General features: G+C 41.9%; 1 protein-coding gene and 1 long non-coding RNA gene across 3 annotated transcripts in view; one reads left to right on the forward strand and one right to left on the reverse strand.

Annotated features, from left to right (window-relative positions):
- On the forward strand, positions 1-26,490 carry LOC311518205. Its single transcript, XR_014710917.1, has 3 exons — positions 1-69; positions 25,446-25,522; positions 25,903-26,490. It is a non-coding gene; the product is annotated as an uncharacterized lncRNA (long non-coding RNA).
- Positions 65-26,744, reverse strand: part of KCNG3 (potassium voltage-gated channel modifier subfamily G member 3) — a 28,655-nt gene continuing 1,975 nt past the window's right edge. For both annotated transcript variants that reach the window (XM_084623773.1, XM_084623774.1), the window contains exon 2: positions 65-751. In XM_084623773.1, the coding sequence (XP_084479899.1) occupies positions 106-751 (646 nt within the window). In that variant the 3' untranslated portion in view covers positions 65-105. The remainder of the gene's footprint in view (positions 752-26,744) is intronic.

Consider the following 26,744-nt stretch of genomic DNA (forward strand, 5'->3'; position numbering starts at 1 on the left):
CTGATGACAATGCTGTTCCTTGGATCATCTGGCAAGATGGGTGCGCATCCATCACCTCTTCCACCAAAGGTTAGCAAGTACTATTACAAAAAGCAGGCACACTCATTAATTTAAGAATTCAGCAGAGAGGCTTCGGCTGTATCTAGCAGATCGGAACTTGACCTCATGATAACATTGCACAAAGCTATGATAGATGAAAGTAATAGGCAATGCTAATAAAACAATCCCACTAACTACACAAATTCCACCAAGAATCCTTCCAGGTACAGTGATGGGGCACATGTCACCATAACCAACTGTGGTCATCGAGATTATTACCCACCAACAGGCAGCGGGGATGCTGGAAAAATCCTTATTCTTTGTTCCCAAGTCCAGCCCATTTTCAAGGAGTTGTGAAAGTGCACTAAAAATTGCCATAGCAACACAAATAAAGACAAGAAGCATCACCATCTCTCTGTAACAACGCTTTAGAGTCAGACCAAGTGTCTGAAGACCAATGAAGTGACGGGCAAGTTTAATCACCCAAAAAATCCTCATCATCCTAAGAACCCTCAGAGTGACTCCAGCCCTTTGGAGTTGAGAATTTTCCCCCGTGAAAACTGTCATTAGCACAGAGATGTAGTAAGGAGTGATTGCCAGCAAATCAATGATGTTCAGGGGTCTCTTCACAAACTCACACTTGTTTTTGGAGATGATGAACCTCACAATGCACTCTGCAGTGAACCAGCCTATGCAGATAGCTTCAATGATCCTGTCAAAAGAAACAAAGTGGAGCATTTTAATTCTATATGAGCATTTTAATTAAGGTTTGGTTGTGGACATTACTAAACTGATATTAATTCAGAGCCTTAGTGGAGGGTGTGCTGAATGGTGAGCCACACTATCTTATTCTGAGCTTTTTTGTGTAAATATAATACCATGCTACAGTGAGTACAACTCAGAACTGATTACTCATAAGGATTTGATTATATCTGCAATTCATTTAGTAAACACTTTGTTAGAATTACAAATTGTTAACATTACCAATATGTGAGGATACTTCTGCAAAGTCAGGAACACTACAGGATAATGTCTTAAAATAATGTAGACAGCTATTCATATCTAAATCTAAAACTCTAGGTCCCTATGCAGCGTAAGATCTCCATACTTCGCAAGCTATCGTAGCTACCAAAACCTATGGAGTGGCAGCTCATTAGCAGAACAACCTATGAAGGAAAGAGACATGTCTGCTGACCTGGGCCACAAAAATTAAACCCCACAGTGAGCACTGATCTACTTTTAGGGAAAATAGCTCATGTAAGTTTGCTCTCAACCTCCTTTTTACAAGCGGAATCACTGCATTCTGCACTAGCTGAAATTTCTAAAGGGTTTAAAAATGTACAGGGCATTGCAATAACCTAATTTCACCGTAACCAAGTCAATGGTGAGGGCACAACCTTCTTATCAAGTACAAACAGGCCCGGATGCAGGAAAGTATCCCTGTCCAGGAAGGGTGCTTACACATGGGCTTAACTTTAAGCATATGTTTAAGTCCCAATGAAGTCAGCGAGACTTAAGAACATGCTTAAATGCTTTACTGAATTGGGGCCAGCAGAAGGCACAAATAGCAACTGCTGTTTCTAGGTATCCAGTAGCTCCTGGGGATCCAGTATGATATCCTGCAGGTGGAAACATGCCCTCTTATTAAATTAATCATGAGCATATCTTGTTAATTAAGAGGGCTAATATAATATCTGCTATTTTCTCTCCTTGCTTTCCCTATCTCACAAGCACTTTCATCTATGACCTTCAGAAACTCAAAACTCAGTACCATAAGAGGTCTAAAACCCAACTGATGGGAGTCAAAAAGACTTGAAAACTCTAGATTTACTGGAGTTGTTTCACCACCACTGGAGATCTATAATGGAGCAATATTTGGAGAGAGTGTCCATGCCAAGTGATGGCTTCTTAAGCAAGAATCCACTATTCCTTTAAGAAAAGATAGCGCCGCATGGAGGCACTAAAAATCAGCCCCAACAATGGTGCCAACACCTCTGCATTGGCTTTAACCAGCCAGGAAGGACAAACTGTAACTCAAAGATAACAGTCTGTATGTGCCCAAATAATTTCAGAGCCCTAGCAAGCATTGCATTATAGGCTGAAATGCAACCAGAGAAGATTCTGCCTGTTTTGCTAGAGAACCAGTTCTGTTGAGAGGCATAGCGTGGAATCTAGCCCACATGCTGATATTTCTCTTAACCACGTGGGTTATATCTACACTGGCAACTGAACAACAAAACTTTTGTCTTTCAGAGGTGTTAAACCGCCCCCCTCATCCTCCAAAAGACAAAAGTTTTGCTGCAACAAGTGACAGTGTGAAGAGGAAGTTACTCACTTTGTGCAGTAACGATGGTTCTTCAAGATGTGTGTCCCTATGGGTGCTCCACTTTAGGTGTCTGTGTGCCCCTGCACCTCTAATCAGAGATTTTTGGTAGCAGTGTCCCGCTGAGCCCGCGCATGTGCTCTCCCTCCCTCGTGGTCTGTCTCAAGGCTATTTAGCACTGCACGGGCGAACCAGCCTTACTTCCTTCTCTACCACAAAGCCCAGCAGAGAACTTCGAAGTAGAGGAGAGGAGGGCGTGCTGTGGAGAACCCATAGGGACACACATCTCGAAGAACCATCGTTACTGCACAAGGTGAGTAACTTCCTCTTTTTCTTTGAGTAGTGTCCCTATGGATGCACCACTTTAGGTGACTCTGGAGCAGTACCCACCACTGGAGGCTGGGACTTCAGAGCGGAGTCTTTTACTACAGCGAGTACTGTGGAGTCGAAGATGTGTCAGCGGCCAAATCTTCAGTGATTGCATAATGTTCTGCGAAATGTTCTGCGAAAGTTTGCTCTATGGATTGGGGAGATAGGGGTATCCCTATGGAATGTGACTGAGGTAGGAACTGATCTCATGGAGTGCGTATGGACGGAAGCAAGTTGCGCCCTTGCTAAGTGATTAATGCAACTAGAGACCTATTTGGATAGTCTTTGAGGAGATATCACAGAGCTTCTGGATCTTTCTGTGGATGAAAGGAAGAGTTTAGGGGTTTTCCTGAAGTCCTTAGTCCTGTCCAAGTAGAATGCTAATGTCCTTCTAATATCTAGCATATGCACAGTTGTCTCCCAGTTGTCACAATGTGGTTTTGGGAATAAACAGGGAGATGGATCTGTTGATTCATATGGAAAGTGCAGAAGAAGTAGGGAGAAACTTGGGATATGGCCTTAGAGTTGTTGTTATTAATTATTATTATTTTTAAGACAAAGGCTGTGAATGATGGGTGTGCCATCAGGGCCGCTATTTCTCCTACGTGCCTAGCTGAGGTGATGGCAATTAGAAATGCTGTCGTCATGGACAGGTGTAAGAGAGAACAAGTTGCCCTGGACTCGGAGGGAGGTCTAGTCCAAGCCCTGAGAACTAGATTAAAGTCCCAGGCTGGAGCGGGTGGTGTCACATGGGAGAAGAGAGTCCCAATGCCCTTAAAGAGTCTACGCATTAGTGGTTGAGCAAACTCCAAGTGGGAAGCCATTTTTGCCATGAGATGTACCTTAAGGGAGCTGAGTGAGAGTTTAAAATGTAGTGCAAAATTAGAGGGAGGAAAGATGAGGTTGGGTCTGTCTGTTTGGAATGGTACAAACTTGGAGTGGTTTCCATTTTGTAGATAGGTATGTGGAGTGGTCAACTTGTGGTTGTGTTGCAACATGTGTTTCAGCTTGTCAGAGCATTCTGCTTCTAAGCCTTGGAACAAAGAAAGATCCAAGCCTGGAGGCGGAGGACCCATGGGTCGGGGTGAAGGGTCAGTCAATTGTTTTGAGAGAGTGGGTGAGGAATGGGCTGACGTCAGAGGAACAGGAGGGCATATTGCCATCTGCGTTAGGTAAGGGAGCCAGACTTGTCATAGTCAAGAGGGGCAATCATAATAACTCTCGCTTTGTTTTGTTGAATTTTCAACAGAATCTTGGATAGGGTAGGAAACTGGGAAAAGACATAACAGTGGGCCCTGTCTGCTGGGAAGATAAGGGCAACCGCCAGTGAATGTTTCCCCAAAGGGTGGCTATATATTGAAGCACCTCTGAATTCCGTATACACTCGTTGTTGTGAGAAAATTCCACCTGAGACTGTTGGTTATCCCATTCTGTACCCCTTGTAGACAGACAGCTGAGATGAGCACATTGTGATGGGTGCATCAGTTCCAAAGTTTGAATGCTGTCTTGCAGAGGGAGGGAGATCTGGCAGCTCCTTGGCAGTTTATACAAAACATACAGGTCACATTAAGTCCATCATAACCTTTGTGTGTTGCTGTGTAGGTGAGCTCCCCAGCATATTAGGGAGACGTGTCCCAGGGTGGTGAATGTGGGTAGTGAGAGGAGCGCTCTCGCTTGTACTGCATCAGGTTGGTGCTGATAAAGTCCAGTCACCGTATTGGGGTTAGTATGCCACTACAATGAAGTGAACCTTGGAGACTACCCTGTGTGGAGCAGTCTGTACCTATAATGATCCTGCCCCAAAGGTAAGCAGTAGGAAATCTCCTGTATGATGGTTGTATTGAGATATGGCAGTAGGCACCCTGTAGGTTCAGGGCTAGAAATCTATCTCTTTGCTCTAGAGCTGGTCCTAACTGCTGTGAAGTAAGGTAAGGTGACTTCTGAGTGGCGTGACAGGTGTATAGATGGCAGATGATGCTGTAAGGTATCATTGTTCAGGCCCCCACCCGCTCATCAAAGTGCTTATAAGAGGCAGTTTGAGAGGTCATGGACTGGGGTGCAGACTGTTCTCACTTTTGAGCCCTGGACCTCTTACACTGTGGCTCATAACAGCACAGAGATGGTGAGTATTGAGAAGATTGTGAAATATGGTGTGGTTGAAACGTATATCTTCTCTTCTGTTCCACAGTGTAGATTCCTAAGGAGTGTAGTGTGGTCCGAGACTCCTTCAGGATGTGGTGAGAAAATCTGTCTTCTCCGCAAAGAGTTTGGCCCTTCAGATTGGAAATCTGTAGCTCTTTGGGCAATCTAGAGAGGTGTAGCGAACAAAAAAAAAAAAACCCCACAACCCACCTCAGTACCACTGTCATGGAGACTGGGCGGGCAGCTGTAACAGCTACATCCAGTGGTGTCTCCAGGACCAGTCTGGCTATTAACTGACCTTCTCTAAGAATGGTCTGAATCTGTTCTTTTTGTGTTTCCAGTAATGTTTCAGAAACATCCTGGGTTTCCCAAGATTAACAAAATTGTTTTGGCCATGACAGTTTTTGGTAATTTATGACTCTAAACAATAATGTTGTCGATGAATACGCCATCTTGCGAAGCCTGATCATATGGAGTTGACTTGGCATTATGTTGCTTGCTTCATGAATTAACCACATCCACTATCATGGAGTTGGGTTGCGGACGTTGAAAACAAAGTCTGCCTCTTTGGGTAGAGATGTATGGTTGTTTTTGTTTACACTCTGTTGCTGGTTAGTGCGATGGAGGCTGGCTCTGCCAGATGATTTTGGTAGGATCTAGAATCAGCTCATTAATTGGGAGGACAGTTCTAGATGAGAAGGTAGTGTGCAGAATTTCCACCAACTTGTGATGTGTATCTGCCACCTCCTGTAAGGGAATCTTCAGCTCGTATGCTACCCTCTTGGTAAGATCAAGAAAGTTCTTAAATCTTCACCTAGTGATGAGAGGTGGGCAGCACACTCTCATCTGGGAGAGATGAGGAGAAGTGTGCTGAAGAGGTAGCTTCCTCTTCAGGGTTTTTTTTTCCTTTCCCCCTTCTTTCCTGTTCTGAAAAAGCTTTATCCTGCCCTTGCTCAGGTGCCAGGTTGTAGCAAACCATCTGGTGGACTCTCCCTGAGATGGTTGCGCCATGTGTGTGTATATACCCGAAGAGTTACAATATGGCCTTGGGAGGGAGAGGCAGGGTGGTTGGCATGATGGAATTGGGGATGACCCTTGTAGTGTGGTGGTGGGCCACCTTGAGGGGCCAGGGAATGATCTCCTCCTGGACAGTGTCAGATTCGTCAGTGAGTAAGTGTGCCGCTGTCTGGAGTATTGGCAGTATACAGTCCAGTGCTAAGAGCGATTCTGGGTGCTGGGATGTGCTCGATACCGGGGTCCTGGTACCAAGTAATGGGGATTGTGGTCCTTCCCCAATCATCGGGTCTCCAGGGTATTAGAGCTCATGCAGGACCATGGGTTCATTTGGTATCACAGAGGAAGGAATGTGGTACATTGTCAGTACCGATAGTTGGGCAGAGCACTCCCTAAATGAGAGTTTTGCCCAGTACAAAAAGTTTGTTGGTGCCACTTTTTTAGAGACGGTGTGGTAATTGTCTCTCCCTGGGTACTGAGGCCACAGGTCTCCAGAGTATCAGAGCACCTGTGTTACCATGGGCTCAGCCGGAACCCCAGAGGACTGTCTGTAGTCGGTATCAATGGTTGGGAATGTGCAGAACACTTCCTAGATGGGAGTTTTGTTGCATCTGGTACCAAAGCGTTTCTCTATGCCGCCCTTTTAGAGATGGTACCGTAACTGTACCCTCCCCTTAGGGGACGGTACCATTGCCTCAGAGCATGAGGGTGGAAGCCTCTGGTGTCTCAGTGAGGAAGCAGAGCTGACAGCAGGGCTTCTCTGTGTCGCTCTTTTTGAGATGGTATGGTAACTGTCCCCTCTCGGTGCAGTAGTTGCCCAGAGTAGAGCTCAAAGCAGCACGGAGCTTACAGAAGCCCCTTGTCCGTGGGAAGAGCAGAGCCCAGAGCAGGGCAGAGCTCACAGCAGGAAGCCCCTTCTCAGGTTTCAGCTTCCAGAGCTTCTGTGCCCAACCAGAGCAGCAGCTGAGCTAACAGCAGGAGGTTCCTCTGCTGGTATTGTCCTACCGAGGTGGCTGCTCTGGGGAGTCCCACTGGCCAGCTACTCGGGGATCGGTGCCGAGATGGCCACACTGGGGAACACCCCTCTGGCTGGCCAGTTGCTCGGAGGAGCCTTTCCAGGGGGCGTCTGCTGGTGGCTTCTTCTTTCTCTTTCTCTCTTTCTCTCTCTCTCTTCTCCTCTTCACCACTTGACCCCTTTTGAAGTGAAGGCTCCAGGGATGATCCAGGGTCAACACCCACTGGAGTCCCCTGCAGACTAAAGTGTTTTCTCTGTAGGGAGGAATTTTTACTTCAGTTCCCAGCTCCTGTGAGGCTGCAGTTTTAGGTGTGGAGGTAAAGCACTTCTGTGAGAGTCTCCCAGGCACAGTGAGTGGCCATTACAGGAACTGACTCCTGGCAGGAGAGGCACCGCTTGGAGCAGAGAAAGCCAGGCAAGCCCCTGGACAGGGGGTTGTCATCCTCTAGCAGGGAGGAATATGCAGAAGAACATTGCCTTTACTTTTTTTTTTTTTTTTTTAAACAACTGAAAAGCAAAATAATTATGAGTCTTCTAGATGCCTGGGGAAGGGGGGGAATGCCCCCAGACAGGGAAGGAAAGTGAAGTTCTTTTCCTTTTTCTCTTTTCTTTTCAAACCAAAGAAATAAAATAAAATAAAACACTAACTTGAGTACTTTTAGGGAGAACAAAGGTAACAAAACCAAACACTACTTATGTTAATGACACATAAGGAAGGGACAACTGCTTGTTCTGTCAGAGGCCAAAGGCAGTAGAGAAGGAAGTGACAGGAGTTTGCCTGTGCAGTGCTAAATAGCCTCCAGGCAGACCAAGAGGAAGGGAGAGCACATGCGTGGGCTCAGCCGGACGCTGCTACCAAAAATCTCTGATTAGAGGTGCAGGGGCACACAGACACCTAAAGTGGAGCACCCATAAGGATGGGAGTGGAAGTTTTTTGATGGCAGGAGAGTCGACAAACAGCGGCTACATTGCACGACTTTTAGCGGCACGACTGTGGCCACACAGCCATGTCGCTAAAAGCTGTGTAGTGTAGACAAAGCCTAAGATAGTGGTCTGTTAGAAAGATAATATTCTTCAGAGCCCTCTGAAACTCATTGGTTCCATTAGCCACCGTGGATTGGCTTTCAATGCAGGTCCTTCTTCCCAACAAAAGAGAGACACCCCAGCCACAAAAATGGAGGGGGTAGTAATGGTCAGGCAATAGCAAGGGAATAATTTCTGCCTTATAAACTAAATGCTACCATTAAAAAAAGATAAGTACCCATTCAGTCAGAAAAGGAGGACTTGTGGCACCTTATAGACTAACAAATTTATTTGAGCATAAGCTTTCATGAACTACAGCTCACTTCATCCAATGCATTCAGTGGAAAATACAGTGGGGAGATTTATACATAGAGAACATGAAACAATGGGTGTTACCATGCACACTGTAAGGAGAGTGATCACTTAAGGTGAGCTATTACCAGCAGGAGAAGGGGGGTGGGGGGGATGACCTTGTGTAGTGATAATCAAGGTGGACCATTTCCAGCAGTTGACAAGAATGTCTGAGGAACAGTGCGGGGTGGAGGGGGGAATAAACATGGGGAAATAGTTTTACTATGTGTAATGAGCCATCCACTCCCAGTCCCAGTTAATTGTATCCAGTTTGCAAATTAATTCCAATTCAGCAGTCTCTCCTTGGAGTCTGTTTTTGAAGTTTTTTTGTTGAAGAATTGCAACTTTTAGGTTTGTAATCGAGTGACCAGAGAGATTGAAGTGTTCTCCAACTGGTTTTTGAATGTTATAATTCTTGACGTCTGATTTGTGTCCATTTATTCTTTTACGTAGAGACTGTCCAGTTTGACCAATGTACATGGCAGAGGGGCATTGCTGGCACATGATGGCATATATCACATTGGTAGATGTGCAGGTGAATGAGCCTCTGATAGTGTGGCTGATGTGATTAGGCCCTATGATGCTGTCCCCTGAATAGATATGTGGACACAGTTGGCAATGGGCTTTGTTGCAAGGATCCCCTCCACCCCCCACTGTTCCTCAGACGTTCTTGTCAATTGCTGGAAATGGCCCACCTTGATTATCACAACAAAAGGTTCCCCACTTCCCCCACCCCCACTCTCCTGCTGGTAATAGCTCACCTTAAGTGATCACTCTCTTGTTACAGTGTGTATGGTAACACCCACTGTTTCATGTTCTCTATGTATGTAAATCTCCCCACTGTATTTTCCACTGAATGCATCCGATGAAGTGAGCTGTAGCTCACGAAAGCTCATGCTCAAATACATTTGTTAGTCTCTAAGGTGCTACAAGTCCTCCTTTTCTTTTTGTGAATACAGACTAACACGGCTGCTACTCTGAAACCTGTCATTATGCAAGGCACTGAATTTAGCCGTATGGAGTGGAAATCTATCAACTTCATGAAAAAACTCGTACAGATACAGACATCCTCTTCCTTTCCAAATGCAAACAGATGGACATCATACCAAAAGGACTGAAGGTAAAAAATCCATTACAATCTACATCCCCCACAGACTATGCTGACAGCTTGTGCCACACGCTCTCAAAGAAACTACGGAACCACCTGATCAACATCCTCTACAGCAAACAGGGAATGATTAAGAATGAGCTTTCAAAAATGGATACTCTCATAAAAAAACAACCTTCCACACAAACTTCCTCATGGCTGGACTTTACAAAAACTAGACAAGCCATTTACAACACACACTTTGCTTCTGTACAAAAGAAAAAGGATACTAAACTATCTAAACTACTACATGCCACAAGGGGCCACAACAGTGGTTCCCTTAATCCACCCAGCAATATTGTTAATCTATCCAACTATACTCTTAGCCCAGCAGAAGAATCTGTCCTATCTCGGGGCCTCTCCTTCTGCCCCTCCACCCCCATGAACATGATACAGTTCTGTGGTGACCTAGAATCCTATTTTCGACATCTCCGACTCAAGGAATATTTCCAACACACCTCTGAACAACATACTAACCCACAGAGACCTTCCTATCAAGATTACAAAAAGAATTCTGGGTGGACTCCTCCTGAAGGTTGAAACAACAGACTGGACGTCTACATAGAGTGCTTCCGCCGACGTGCACGGGCTGAAATTGTGGAAAAGCAGCATCACTTGACCCATAACCTCAGCCATGCAGAACACAATGCCATCCACAGCCTCAGAAACAACTCTGACATCATAATCAAAAAGGCTGACAAAGAAGGTGCTGTCGTCGTCATGAATAGGTCAGAATATGAACAAGAGGCTGCTAGGCAGCTCTCCAACACCACTTGCTACAAGCCATTACCCTCTGATCCCACTGACGATTACCAAAAGAAACTACACCATATGCTCAAGAAACTCCCTGAAAAAGCACAAGAACAAATCCGCACAGACACACTCCTGGAACCCCAACCTGGGGTATTGTATCTGCTACCCAAGATCCATAAACCTGGAAATCCTGGATGCCCCATCATCTCAGGCATTGGCACCCTGACTTCAGGATTGTCTGGCTATGTCAACTCCCTCCTCAGGCCCTACGCTACCAGCACTCCCAGCTATCTTCGAGACACCACTGACTTCCTGAGGAAACTACAATCCATCAGTGATCTTCCTGAAAACAGCATCCTGGCCACTATGGATGTAGAAGCCCTCTACACCAACATTCCACACAAAGATGGACTACAAGCCATCAGGAACAGTATCCCCGATAATGTCACGGCAAACCTGGTGGCTGAACTTTGTGACTTTGTCCTCACCCATAACTATTTCACATTTGGGGACAATGGATACCTTCAAATCAACGGCACTGCTATGGGTACCCGCATGGCCCCACAGTATGCCAACATTTTTATGGCTGACTTAGAACAACGCTTCCTCAGCTCCCGTCCCCTAATGCCCCTACTTTACTTGTGCTACACTGATGACATCTTCATCATCTGGACCCATGGAAAAGAAGCCCTTGAGGAATTCCACCATGATTTCAACAATTTCCCACCATCAACCTCAGCCTGGACCAGTCCACAAAAGAGATCCACTTCCTGGACACTATTGTGCTAATAAGCGATAGTCACATAACCACCACCCTATACCAGAAACCTACTGACCGCTATTCCTACCTACATGCCTCCAGCTTTTATCCAGACCATACCACACAATCCATTGTTTACAGCCAAGCTCTACGATACAACCGCATTTGCTCCAAACCCTCAGATAGAGACAAACACCTGGATACAATTAACTGGGACTGGGAGTGGATGGGTCATTACACAAAGTAAAACTATTTCCCCATGTTTATTCCCCCCCTCTATCCCCCACTGTTCCTCAGACATTCTTGTCAACTGCTGGAAATGGCCCACCTGTGATTATCACTACAAAAGGTTTCCCCACCCCCCTCCTGCTGGTAATAGCTCACCTTAAGTGATCACTCTCCTTACAGTGTGTATGGTAACACCCATTGTTTCATGTTCTCTATGTATATAAATCTCCCCACTGTATTTTCCACTGAATGCATCCGATGAAGTGAGCTGTAGCTCACGAAAGCTTATGCTCAGATAAATTTGTTAGTCTCTAAGGTGCTACATTTCTTTCTTTCTTTTTGCGAATACAGACTAACACGGTTGCTACTCTGAAACCTGTCATTCAGTCAGAGGCAGCCACTTAATCTGCATAGATAGCCAGGGAGGTCCATGAAGCATCTATGAGTTAGGGGCTTTTCTCTCAGATAAGGCCTATACAAATATATTGACATAATTTATCTTAGAAAAGTTTAATGTGTAGATCCACATAAATCAAAATGTTTTCTCTTCAGAATTATAGTGCAGTATAGTAAAAGGACCTGTTGTCTAAATGATCTGAAGCTTTTGGTAATGTTAGTGTTTATTTAATAGTGACTGAGTGCCTTAAACATAAGTTATAAGGATGCCTTTTATATATATCTACAAAATATCCACTTTTAAAAACCTAGGTTTATAGCATCGGGCAGTTCAGTTCAGATCGCAGTGTTCTCTCAAAACAAAACATACAGAAATGCACAGATTATATGCAGCCATAAAGACATTATTGAACTTAGTTAATAGATTATGTATTTTCCTTTCCTGATTTAAAAAGTAGTATTTGTCACTCATGATTGAATACCACGGAAAAAATAATCTATTATTTTGCTAGAAGAGAGCTGGCAAAGGAACACAGTTCCCTTCAAAAATATTATATCATTTTATATCTCTCCCATGCTCCACACTAAAATGAAAAACTGTGTCTCTGGAATTTTCTGTGACCATTTCCTCTCTCCCTCTCTTGAATAGCAAAGGCAAACTAATACAAATCATCCTAATGCAAAAAGAAAATGAGTACTTGTGGCACCCTAGAGACTAACAAATTTCTCCTTTTCTTTTTGCGGATACAGACTAACACGGCTGCTACTTTGAAACCTGTCATGCTAATGCAGACTCCAACAGAGTCTGCACTTGCTTCCAGGTTGTAAGCTGTCTGGGATCTTAATAATAATAATAATAAACAATTCCTAGCTTTGGATATAGAATTCACATACATTATTAAGTGTGCCCAAAAATATTCTACATTTAAGGGGACTTCATTCCATTCCAATCCATTTTCTAGGATTTATTTTCCAGGATTTATGTTGTGGCTCTGACCCTTGGCAGTCAACATTTAAGTGAAAGAGGTTTTTGTTTTGTTTTCTGCACATCCAAAAAAATTCCACTTGATAGCTCCTCCTAAGGCCATGAGCATGTTATGTTGATTCTTTCCTGTATAAAAGCTAGGCAGGATGTGGCTGGGTCAATACTTGGATGTGGAACATCTAGGGAACATTAGGTTCCAATCTTGGTGGAATCTTCCCTGTGAGTTGGTATTGATTCAGTGGACCCCATGTAGCTTTTGGGAAGGGTGGATAAAAATCGATGAGGGGGGGAGGGGGATTTTTTTCTAATTTAAATCAGATTTTTGTTATTTAAATTTATACTAAGTTTTTCTTTTTAAAAATAAACCTATTTAAAATTAAATCTGATTTGAATGCAAACTATGGGAGGCCTAAACTCACTATAATCTCTCAAAATTTCAAATAAAAAATAAATATGATGAGTCCATGAGCCTCTATTAAAACCTTTACATTACAGGCTGCTTTTCTATATAAAGAAAGAATCAGGGGAAAGGAATCTAACTTTTCAGGTCAAACTTTATAAATAATTAAGGGCCTGAGTGTGTGGGAGACCCAGGGACTGTGCTGATGAGCGCAAGAGACTGGCAGTCATCACAGGATTTGGGATCTAGCCTCTTACTCCAGGAGACACTTAGATCATATTAAAGAAGTTCTGTATTAAAATCACAAATGAGTTTGATTCCCCACAGTTTAAATTCCAGGGTATTACTAATTAAGAGAAAAAGAAAAGGAGTACTTGTGGCACCTTAGAGACTAACCAATTTATTAGAGCATAAGCTTTCGTGAGCTACAGCTCACTTCATCGGATGCATATCGTGGAAACTGCAGCAGACTTTATATATACACAGAGAATATGAAACAATACCTCCTCTCACCCCACTGTCCTGCTGGTAATAGCTTATCTAAAGTGATCATCAGGTGGGCCATTTCCAGCACATACTGTTTCTCTCCCTCTATGTGTGAAACTTGCAAGCTGCTAATTGTGTTAGTACATTTTAAGACAGAGTCTGTTCTCAAAGCAATACTCTGGGTGCTGTTTCTGTTGTTACAGAGACTCCCCGCCCTTTTGTTGTATTAACAATTGTGATTAAAATAGAGATAAAGGATGTATGTGGATGGATGCTTGGTGTGGATAATAACTGAATGATCAGGGAGGTGCCAGCCTAAGAATCCAGTGTCCATCGGCTGAAGAAGGCGTCAAGTGGAAATAACCAGAGGACCCCCGGAGGGCAGACTGGAATCCACCCAACAGCCTCAAGAAAAGCCCCAAAAAACAAGATAACATCTAGCAGCACTGAGCCGTCAGGAATGTGCTACCTGCTGATTGATTCAGCAACAGCAGGATGAAACAATTCCCACAGACTGGCATAGGAAGAAACTCCTATAAAAATGGACTCTAAAAAGCGAGAACTTTGAGGTCTGATTCTGCAAACCAACTTCCAGAAGCATCAGATGAGCATCTGACAAGGCCCTGCTCCCTCCTCATGTCCAGGCCACCTGGCCAGTGGCTTGGCATGAGCAACTCTAAGGCTGGTAACTATGATAACAACCTTGCAGAACGTGTGTGTGTGTGTATGAATGTGTAAATAAATATGAGATTGAATGGAATGTTATAGCTATAACTAACTGCTTACTATGATTCTTTCTGTATTCACAATAAATATGGTATTTTGCCTTTTTCCCGTTAATAAGATCCTGCTGGTTTTTATTTTATTGGTATAACAACACCATCATGTATCTCATCAAGATCATCCGCTAAACCCGCCTAGGTGGTCACATACTCCTATTTTATAGCTTCTCCCTATCTGAGCTCTGATTGGCTCACTTCTTAATGCAAAGTGTCACACCACTGAACTGGTGGAAGTCACTAACTAAGCACCTGGAACCAGAGTTTGCTGAAGTGCTAAACCAGCTATTGACAGCAGCAGTCTCGTCTGCAGGCACAGAAGGAATATTTTCTTCATTTGGACTAATTCATTCAAAGTTGGGAAATCAATTGGGAGTTGAAAAAGCAGGAAACGTATCTTTCTCTTCCAGTCTATGAATAAAAACGAGGAGGAAGGGGATGAGGTCTTTCCTGTTCAGGCAGTTACACTGTGGAAATTTGGCCTGAATTGGCACCCCTACAGAATGTACCAAGGGCTCTTTCATTACTACAATGGGGAAAAGAACTCTCTGCCTCCCATTTTCCATAACTTCCCATTCTTGTTCTGACAGCACCCATTGGGAACATGTCCCCTGCAGAACTGACCTCCTAGCTCCTCTAAACATTACACTACTAGGACGTGAGTGACTGCCCTGTATGTCACAATTAGATGAGGAGTGTCAGGGTTCCCTCCTCACTCTGAACTCTGGGGCACAGATATGGGGACCCGCATGGAAGACCCCCTAAGCTTATATTCCACCAGCTTAGGTTAAAACTTCCCCAAGGCACAAATTCCTTTCCTTGTCCTTGGATGGTATTGCTGCCACCACCAAGTGATTTAAACAAATATTCAGGGAGGGGCCACTTGGAGCCCTATTTCCCCCCCCCCCCCCAAATATTCCTCCAAGCCCCTTCACCCACTTTCCTGGGGCTTGAGAATAATATTCCAACCAATTGTCTTTAATAAAAGTACAGACCAGACCCTTTATGTTTAGGATACTAAAATCAATCAGGTTCTTAAAAGAAGAACTTTATTATAAAGAAAAAAGTAAAAGAAGCACCTCTGTAAAATCAGGATGGAAGGTAATTTTACAGGGTAATAAAAAGATTTAAAACAAAGAGGATTCCCCTCTACGCACAACTTCAAAGTTACAAAAATGAATAAACCTCCCTCTTAGCATAGGGAAAATTTACAAGCTAAAACAAAAGATAATCTAATGCATTTTCTTGCTATTACTTACAGTTTCTGTAATTTTAGATGTATCATTTCAGTAGGAGCTGGGTTACCTGCTTAGTCTTTCTCTTTGTCCCGAGAGGGAATAAAACAAAGATCACAAACAAAACCTTCCCCCTCCCTTCCCCCCCGCAGATTTGAAAGTATCTTCTTTCCCCATTGGTCCTTCTGGTCAGGTGCCAACTAAGTTAATTGAACTGATTAACCCTTTACAAGTAAGTGATTCTGTACCTCTGGCCAGAAGGGAATTGATGTTACTGCATACATAAAGGCTGTTACCCTTCCCTTTATATTTATGACAGGAAGATAGACTGGCTTTTGACTTTACCTAAAGGCAGCATCTTAATTCTTATTCTTCAACTTCACTGCCATTGTGTCAGCCAGTTGGGTTGACTCCATGGCTGCCTTAGGACATTACAGGATGCAACTTAGGCTCCAGGGAGCCTTTCAGTGTCATTTATATGATCCCATTTTCCCTGCATGATGATCCTGTTTGGTGAAGTCCTAGGATAGGGTCAATTATAGTTGGCCAAGAAATGCTGAAGTAGTAGGGCTGTCAAGCGACTAAAAAAATTAATCGCGATTAATCGCACTGTTAAACAATAATAGAATACCATTTATTTAAATATTTTTGGATATTTTCCACTTTTTCAAATATATTGATTTCAATTACAACACAGAATACAAAGTGTACAATCTCACTTTATATTTATATTTATTTTTATTATAAATATTTGCACTGTAAAAATAAAAGAAATGGGATTTTTAATTCACTTAATACAAGTACTATAGTGCAATCTCTTTATCATGAAAGTTGAACTTACAAATGTAGAATTTTGCACAAAAAAACCTGCATTCAAAAATAAAACAGTGTCATACTTTAGAGCCTACAAGTTCACTCAGTCCCACTTTTTGTTCAGCCAATTGCTCAGACAAACACATTTGTTTAAATGTGCAGGAGACAATGCTGCCCGCTTCTTGTTTACAATGTCACCTGAAAGTGAGAACAGGCATTCGCATGGCACTGTTGTAGCCGGTGTTGCAAGATATTTATGTGCCAGATGCGCTAAAGATTCGTATGTCTCTTCATGCTTCAATCACCATTCCAGAGGACATGTGTCTATGCTGATGACAGGTTCTGCTCAATAACAATCCAAAACAGTGCAGACCAACACATGTTCATTTTCATCATCTGAGTCAGATGCCACCAGCAGAAGGCAGATTTTCTTTTTTGGTGGTTTGGGTTCTATACTTTCTGCATTGGAGTGTTTCTCTTTTAAGACTTCTGAAAGCATGCTCCACTCCTCATCCCTCTCAGATTCTGGAAGGCACTTCAGATTCTTAAACCTTGGGTCGAGGGCTATAGCTCTCTTTAGAAATCTCACATTGGTATATTGTTTGCATTTTGTCAAAACTGTAGTGAAAGTGTTCTTAAAACGAACAACATGCTGGGTCATCATCTGAGACTGCTATAACATGAAATATATGGCAGAATGCTGGTAAAACAGAGCAGGGGATGTACAATTCTCCCCCAAGGAGTTCAGTCACAAATTTAATTAACACATTTTTTAATGAGCATCATCAGCATGGAATTATGTCCTCTGGAATGGTGACCAAAACATGAAGGGACATATGAATGTTTGGCATATCTGGCATGTAAATATCTTACAATGCCAGCTACAAAAGTGCCGTGTGAATGCCTGCTCTCACTTTCAGGTGACTTTGTAAATAAGAAGCAGGCAGCAGTATCGCCCATAAATGTAAACAAACTTGTTTGTCTTAGCGATTGGCTGAACAAGAAGTAGGACTGAGCAGACATGTAGGCTCTAAAGTTTGACATTGTGTTGTTTTTGAGTGTAGTTATGTAACAAAAAAAAATCTACATTTCTAAATTGCACTTTCACGATGAAGAGATTGTGCTACAGTACTTGTATGAGGTGAATTGAATAATACAGTATCTATTGTTTATTATTTTTGCAGTGCAAGTATTTGTAATAAAAATAATATAAAGTGAGCACTGTATAGTGTGTATTCTGTGTTGTATTTGAAATCAGTATATTTGAAAATGTAGAAAAACATCCAAAAACATGGAATAAATTTAAATTGGTATTCTATTGTTTAACGGTGCGATTAAAACTGTGATGAATCACAATTAATTTTTTTAGTTAATTGTGTGAGTTAACTGTAATTAATCGACAGCCCTATGAAGTAGATAGTACATATCCAGAAGCTAGGAGTGCTACTTCTCTGAAGACAATGAGAAACTCCAAGATTGTGAAAGCCGGGAAGCTTGTGGTGCTCACTTTGGAGCACAAGCGACAGAAACAGCTTTTTAGCTGGACAGGGAATCAGTGGTACTCCATCTTGAAAAACAGGAATCACTTTATTACAGAATTGAACTGCAGAGCTACAAAATAATTGCTGCATACTGTGCTGCTCTGGTTGTTTCATCAGATCTTATGTTATTGATGCAAGCATGGGTGAACTAAAATCAGGATATCATGCGTTCTAGCTTTGACACTCCTTCCAATCAATAGGATAGCTTCAATCATTCCATTTTACCTGCCCCTTCCCACCTCCTCCCATACATCCACACATTTCCTAGCTATTGAGAAGAAGGCTCCATTCTTCTCTTTGTCCCTCTTCCATTCCCCCATTTCCCGGTTATTGATAGGAAGGATATGGTTCTTCTCTATGACCATTCTCTCCTCCCCTTCATAGAATAATTCCAGTAGCCTTGTTCCATCCAGTCCCATCCTATCCCACATGTGTCACTGGGGACAGGTAGTTGGTGCTCCTGAGGCCAGGCAGAGTAAGAAGAACGTGATGATCAGACCTACGGCCTCTATGAGGACTCAGCAGGGCTACATATTAGCTCTGCAGCCTCAGATTGAGTAACTTTGCCTTAAATGATTCATTGTTTGTTACTTGTATGCTCATTAATAGATAAATAGCATCAGTTAAGAAAACTGAGATTTAGCAACTAGCCCTTAATATGGCCTAATTATCTTTGACATATAATATGAAATTAAAACCAACTAAGATGCATACACCTGGAAGAATGAGGACACAGCATATTCTGTATTCACTTTTCTTAAAATACTCTGGATATTTCCTTATGCCAAACACCCTGCTTCTTTTTAATAGAGGAGGAGACAGGGTGGAAGAGGATGAATAAAGCATATACATTTTAAAACTTTCTCACTCTATGTTCACCTGACAGACTATATATTATAGTCCATTGTTTAAATCATATGTAAGTTTAAAAAGTTTAAATACATATTTACAACACAGACTTTATGTTGATATCATTAGGCAAACCAGCATCTACTCTGTATGTTTCCAATCAAGATTTTTAGCAGGTTTTTCCCCTTCCTCATTTCAGTTTTAAAACAACCGACCATTAAAAATTGAGAAAATATTTTTAAAACAAACATAAAATAATGCTCCCTCAAAATTTCACAAAATCTGAGAAATTCAGAGAAAATGCTGAACTCTCATTTTTATTCAGTGGTTAGCTATTCTAGCACAGATGGTATGTAAAATCTTCTATTGTGTCAATGACCCCTGCTTGTGCCTAAACACAATGAAAATTTAGTTCTCATCAAAAACGCTAAATCTCTAGGTATTTATCAGTTTTCAAATAAGACCCTCAGCATTATTTTTAATGTGGTTCTTTGTCTGTGAAATGAAAATCAGTCCTCTGTAGCTCTTTTTCTAAACCAATCACTTTGTTTAATTTTCTGTTCTGAATTATAATTACCTAGCAGAATAACCTATTTTACATATAGACTGGTTTAGACTGCTTTGGAAATGCCTTTTTTAAAGTCACTAACAAGACTAACGTGATGTACTCAAAGTAATCATATTCTGAATTGTCACAAAGCATCCTTCAGTTGTGAATTCTTCTTTTTTTTTAAACTGATAATTTTCTTTTCGTTAGAATATTCTCCAAGAAATTAGCTGTAATCTCAAAAAAAGAATTAACTGGAGTGGCTTTATCATCTATTAAACTTCTGAATAAAACATACACAGTCAACAGGACACATGAAGAAAACACGACAAGACAATATGTGATTAAAGTCCGTCAACATCCATTTGTGCCTAAATTGTTCCTAAAATCTTATTTCCACATAAAAGCAGCATTAAACTAGAAAAATGTCAAGTATAAAATAGCAAATATTGCAGAATCAGGGCCTGAATCTGTGAAGTGGTTGGGAATTCTCGACTTACTGTGTTCTCAAAACTTTCCTGTCAACATCTTTCAGTTCTGCATTCTGTCAGTGATAGTATATCTGAACAGGCTAGACTATGTCATACATGATCACAGCCCCACATTAGGGGTAGTAACAAGGTAACAAGGTACTAACCCAAAATGCCTTCTGGAGCTCCCAGGGGTTCTGTTATTGTGCCTAAAGAAAGTACAGAGTGCACTCGCTCTGCAGTTGTCTTCTGACCACTGCTGCTGGGGATGGGGAAACACTAGCTCTTCACCATCCCTTCCTACCCACTTTGTAGAAGTTTGCAGCACCTAGTCCTGAGTAGATCTTGCCAATGCCCATTATGGCCAGCCTATGTGAGGAAGTAAGGGGACATGTCAGATCCCGGCACCCTCTCGTTCTCTGGTGCACCCGCACACAGGGCTAGCTACAATCTGTCCCAGTCTGAATGTACCTTTGTATGAATGTCTCATCGGACAAGTCAGTTATAGCAGAGGCATTCATGTCCCTATATTTAAATTGATGTATGTAGTTCCATTACCTAGTCACAGTGCTCTATATATAAAGGAGTTTAGAATGTAGCTATAAAATGGTGTTTGAGGCTAAAACACGACAAACTGGATCTCAGCCTGGCAAGGAGCTCCTCTTCTTTTTTATTAAATGTTGGAAACAAATGTGTTTGGTGTTCTGAAGTTCTGTGAAGGTAGGAAACTAAACACTAGTGGTTTCAAACGTATTTTCTGGGCTCCGGAGATTCAAATACAGCTCAAGTTTTTTTAACTGAAATTTTGCAGAGATCTATTTTATAATGTGAACAAATGCCCTCTGGTAATTGTTGATAGGTGGTGTTTAGAAAAGCAGCTATTTTTGTTTTACCTTGCTTAGGAAAGCATAAGTTATACATACTTACTAACTGGGGGTTACATTCTACACATTCAACCATGATTTTAGTATGTGAAAAAGGGTGGGGGTGGGCATCTCTTCCTGGGAAAATAGTTCTGAGAATGAGCATGCACAACGGCCAATTGGCACAATAGGTTGTAAAGGCTCTGTGATAGGGTACATTCCAAACAGGACTGGGAGAGGCAGGATTAAGGAGAGACAGAAAGCTCAATTAGTCAGTTCTGTGGCACCTGGACGGGAGACAGGTAATTGAGCATTAGACCTAGCTGGAGAACCAGACTGGGTCATTCATATAGAGGAGGGACTGCAGGGCACTAGGAAGTGGAGTCATATATGAGAAGGTGTGAGTTTCTGCTCTGTGAGAAAAAGCTTATGCTGTGGGACTGTCCCTAAATGAAGAGGACAGCTGGGGAAATGGAGACTCCTGAAGCTAGCTTGGGAGAAGAGAGACTCCAGGGAAGATACCCCAAGGATCAGTGGTTTAAGAGAAATTGGTCCTCCAGAGAGAAAGCCCTAGGAGGAAAGGGAGTGAGAAGAGATGTACAGAGTCGGGGAGAGGGGGAAAGAGTCTGTGGATGACTGCGTCTGGGACACGTGGAAGAGTTTTCATTCCTTCAAGATGGAATTCTGTTACCTTAGGAGGGGTCGGACTCTTAGTGTGACCTTAGTGGAGGGCCAAGTCACTGCACAGACCACTGAAGCCTGGAGGAGGAGGGTAAGACAGAGGGGCTGCAATGCTGAGTCTTGCCATGAGGAGGTGCTCCAGGATGGTGAGTCTATGACAGGCTCCAAATGACCTGCAATGGAAAGGCTTAGGAAGTCCCAAAAAGATTTTGCACAGCTCTCATTTCAGTGTCATAACAGGATCAGTTTATAAATGGGTCCACAAATCAAAAACTTTCAGGACCCTAAATATCCATTTGCCGTGTGACACAGGGGAACAAAGAGGAGACTCGATAAGTTTATGGAGGAGATGGTATGATGGGATAACACGATTCTGGCAATTAACTGATCTTTAACTATTCATGGTAAATAGACCCAATGGCCTGGGATGGGATGTTAGATGGGGTGGGATCTGAGTTACTACAGAGAATTCTTTCCTGGGTATCTGGCTGGTGAATCTTGCCCACATGCTCAGGGTTTCAGCTGATCGCCATATTTGGGGTCGGGAAGGAATTTTCCTCCGGGGCAGAATTGGAAGAGGCCCTGGGGGTTTTTCGCCTTCCTCTGTAGCATGGGGCACGGGTTACTTGTTGGAGGATTCTCTGCACCTTTAAGTCTTTAAACCATGATCTGAGAACTTCAATAGCTCAGACATAGGTGAGAAGTTTATTGCAGGAGTGGGTGGTCAGATTCTGTGGCCTGCAATGTGCAGGAGGTCAGACTAGATGATCATAATGGCCCCTTTTGACCTTAATATCTATGAGTCTATGAGGAGGACTTTAAATCACCAAAAGCATCAGAAGGGGAGACTGAGGCTGCTGCTGTCTGCTCCACAGCAGCCTGTGGAAGTCCTGGAACAATTCTTCTCCCTTGAGGAGTGGGATGTACCAGGTAGGAGGAGAGCAAGGTCACAAAATACATTGCTGTGCGAAATGTTTTCAGTAATAACTTCTGCTCTGAACTTCTACTCCCTCATTCCTAGAAATAGCCCCATGGAGGGCAGCCTCACTGCAAACCAGAAGCCCCATTCCCTGCTAATCTCTGGGATCGGCAGGATTTGGAATTCTTATACTCCATGCCTCTCCCTAAGAGAGGACCCTTACGTGACTTTCCCTGAGTTTCCTAGGCCCTCTATCTCCCTCCCAGAAGTGAGAGGATATGATATGGCTTTAACTTAAGGGAACCTGACTCCAGGGGATTGATAGAATATAGATCTTTTTACTACTGGGTCACATATTGACCCAAATGGTCATGACCAAAACTCATAATCATCTGATGGCTGTTCAGAGGACCACGTGAAAGGTTTGTTGCTCTCAGTTCTTTTTCTTGTGAATGGGTACTCACATCTGAACATGTACACAAAACTGGTGTCAGTTGGCACTAGTAGACACCACTCTTACTAACAGTCTCCATAAATTCAGAGGACTCTGTAGGCTGTGGACTGAACTACTCTATCATTCTTAGTGGTATTACCTACAGAAGGGGGTCAAGGCTGATTGGTAGGACTGTTTGGGGGAAGCTTGCCCAGCTTCTGTCCATACTTTACTTGCTCTGCAGATAACAATTCACTTGCCGGGATGACCAGTCTGGTACCTTCTCCAAAAAATAAATTATTTTTTTTTAATTGAAAAATAGCCTGGGAAAAATCGTAATGAAGCGTTGTGGTTTCCAATGAAAACAGAATGCATCTCTTTGTTGTACTGTAGAATTACTTTACACAGGACAAATGTAACCATCATAGCTTTTTCTACTGATGTGTGACAGTGGGTCTCTCTCTTACAATATTGATTTTAAACTGATGGTTTTATAAAAAGTTTACAGATGCCTACATCAGGATGGGCACATTTTAAAATGAAACATAATAAATATATAAGGAATGTGCAGGTAAAGAATTGGGAGGGGAATAGCAAGGTTCTGACACAAATGAGTGGGCACTGAAATTAATTGCAATTATTGTATGTGTTAATTTATTTTTAAAAAGCATTAAATACTCTGGTAGTTAGCTATCTTGTTCATCTTCTTTTTAAGAGAGAGCCCCCAGAATATAACGAAATATCCCAGGAGATAAACTACCTCCCTCCCTGATTAATCTAGATATCCAAAGACTAGGGGCCTGATCCAAACCCAGTTAAAGTCCATGAGAGTCTTTCCACTTACTTCAGTTGGCCTTTCAATTAGACCTTAGGAGTGCTGTGCAAAGTGATGCACTTAACAACGTATGGTTGTAGAGAGTGAAATAATTAAGCATATACTTTATAAATATCATCATATGCACCTTAATTTACCTGTTGGTGGGTTCTCAGTAGTTGCCCAGGGGAAGACACAAATGGAAATGCTCTGAGAAAGACACAAACTGCAGCAAACAGGCTCTCTCCCATACCAGAGACAGAGCTAACCGGGCTGAAAGGAATTTACTAAACTTCTAAGAAAAGATTAGGTGTAGGTAAGGGGAACTATATATACAGACCTCTGTTGTTTTTACCCTTTGCTCTGTGTGCTATGTACCTTTTGGATGGATGAATAATGATTTGTTTAGAAGTTTGTTTACTCAGTTTGCTGGTCACAGGTCCCCAGAGGAAAAGGGCTTATATAGGCCCCAAAACACAGTTGGGCCTGTTGTTAATAGTTGTAAAACAGGGAATTGCCACCCAAAGATCCAGTCCAACAGAGACTGGATCATAGGAAGAAACACTTGTCACCTGAGGGGTGCACTTAAGACACTGGAAAGAGTTTAAAGCTTGTCCTAAAACTGTGTCAATGGGTTTACTCCTGCGGTCCTTCCTCAGCTAACTGAAATGGGAACTTTTTTCTGCAAAAGGACTGCAAGACTCATCCATAAAAGTCCAGTAGAATTTCAGAAAATCCTAGAAGCTAATGAAAAGGTAATTTATAATAGGTATTAAAAATAATTAAACCTTTTTTAAACTTTACTGATGGAATTTAAAGGTTGAGGCAATTGATTCACTGTGAAATCCAGGAGGAAAAAAAAGTTGTGCCAAATGCCAGTCATGTGATATACCTTAACTTTCACATGCCAATCTTGAGGACTTTTGCAGTCATCTGATCTTTTGCATTATGAAAATGGGGGGTGAGGGAGGGATGTTGTGCTCCCCTTTAGCTTCCCTGGTGCAGGCCGGATACTGATGATCCAACCAGTGGACCACATACGGTGATGAATCTTTGTCACATGCCACTCGAGGCACATTGTGCATACACTAAGAAGATGAAAAGATTCTTATTTCTGAATTATTTAAATAACATCTCCATTTATTGTTGAAATATAGTCACCAGCTCAGTGCTGTGAGAAAAATATAATACTTTGTCCCTCATACCAAAGAAATTAATGGGAGTTTTTGTTACACTGTATTTTTTTAATGTGTTTTTTCTTTTTAAGAGGAGGAAGAACACTGATAAAAGGCCAATAGTTTTTATTAATGAACATACTAGAGACTAAAAACACAGCAGATACCTACATTCAAAAAAATACTGGATTTCATGGGAAAACTTTAGCGCTGGGCTCTTTTGAAAATCTGGCTCTAAATGTAAATAACGTTAAATTGTAACTATACCAGTGAAAGTAAATTCAAAGGTAAGCAAGCAGAAAGGCAGTAAACCCAGATAACAGCTGTGCTGGGGTCTGATCCTGGAAATACATAAGTAACAAATACTCATGTGTTTGCAGGACTGGGCTCTCAGAGTCAGCTTCTCAACTGGTGTAAACTGTCACAAGCTTACTGAAGTCAACGTGCCTATGATGATCTACACTAGCTGCAAATAAACTCACATTCTTCCAGCTCCTGATGTTTTTAGTACTGAAGTGCATAATTATGACAGCCACTCTATGTAAGAGCTATGCCACCTCAGCTAGTGTATCCTATAAGTATGGTGGCAACCGGAGGAAGAACATGCACCCATTTGCAATGTGTTCAATGTTAAACTATTAACATCTGTGAAGCAATAATATATGAATAAAGTTATATCTCAAATGAACCAAGTTACATCATTGGCTAGATAGTAAAGATTCCTGCAAGAGCAGCACAGGGATTGTTGAAGCACAACCCTGATTCCCTATCCCGTAGGCCAGTTCTTTGCAATTCCATATGGTATCACAAATAGTTCTCAACCTACCATTGATACTGCTTTTTTCCAATTATTTACAGAGCACTCTTCAATATTTTTTTTCCTTCTCTTCCCCAGGTACTGGCCACATTGTATGTTATTAGTATCTGGGGCTCACTCCTGCAAATACTTATACATGTGACAAGGTTACCCTGGTGAGTAATGTTATATAAATGCATTTTTGTGGAAGGGGTATTAAGTTTTGTTTAAAAGTTAAGTATAAAACATGTAACGCTTAGCTGTAAATAAAAACTCATTTAGGTAAGTGCAACAACTTTACAGTTGACCTGCACACTATCAAGAATTATTGTGAGTAAAGTCAATAGTGCTTAGGTGTGTCAGCACATATTTTTCTATCTGTTAGGTATCTACATAAGTTTATATAAAAATCACCCAAGGTATCTACTCTTTGGACATATCTGAAATAATTAGGGACAATTTAAAGGCGAGCTTTTAAACCGCCAGAAACTTTCACATATATCAAGCTTAATTATAGATCTTTTCATTTTTACCCATGGTATTTGTATCTAAACAGGAGTCAACTCCCTCTCAGTCCATCTCCATCCCCATTTGATCCTGCAGTGAAGTCTTTGGCCCAGTTACAGTGAACTTGGAGCTGCACACATATATCGAAGTCAATGGAAACCATGAACATACTTCCAAGGAATGAATTTGACTATTAGCACAGAATATATCACATACCAATTAATTCTATGGCAACAGACTGATTTCATAATGACAAGATGACTTAACTATAGAGAAAAGCAGGATAGGCTGAACTGTGGAGGATGAAAACTTCTGCTGGCACACAAATATCCCCCATCAGCAAAGAGGAACAGAAATTTTTTTTTTTTGGTATACGTCAAACTCCCTCAGATGAGTAATTCTTACTTAGTCTGTGCATTTGAGTCCGTTCTCCCACTTGTTTAAATCAGGAATAACTGACATCCATGGAGTTACACCAGTTCAACACTGGTGTGAGATCAGAATCAAGGATTCTCATATTTATAAGACCTGCAGGATTGAACCCGAAAGCCACAATATTAATTTTGTATGTCTTTGTTTATTTCACAACCTTAATGTTTTTAAATATGTTTTGGCTAAAATCAAATGTAATGTATGGCATCAATTTAAAGATCTGTTGGGACACTATATAATACACTTGTAAGGGAACAGAATCATTTCTCTAACAGACCTTCTCCATCTCTAATGTCTATGAGTCTATGTATAGAATCTGGTCCTGCCAGGATGTAGGGCTGTAAAGTTACTCACATACTTAAGAACGGGCAGAAGCGGGGCATTTGTGTACAGTATATATATTGGAGGACTGGGTCCTTGTAAGTATATTTATGGAATATATATTGCATTTAATTTTTT

The sequence above is a fragment of the Lepidochelys olivacea genome (assembly GCF_965140295.1).
Source record: "Lepidochelys olivacea isolate rLepOli2 genome assembly, chromosome: 3".
Classification (NCBI taxonomy): Eukaryota; Metazoa; Chordata; order Testudines; family Cheloniidae; genus Lepidochelys; species Lepidochelys olivacea.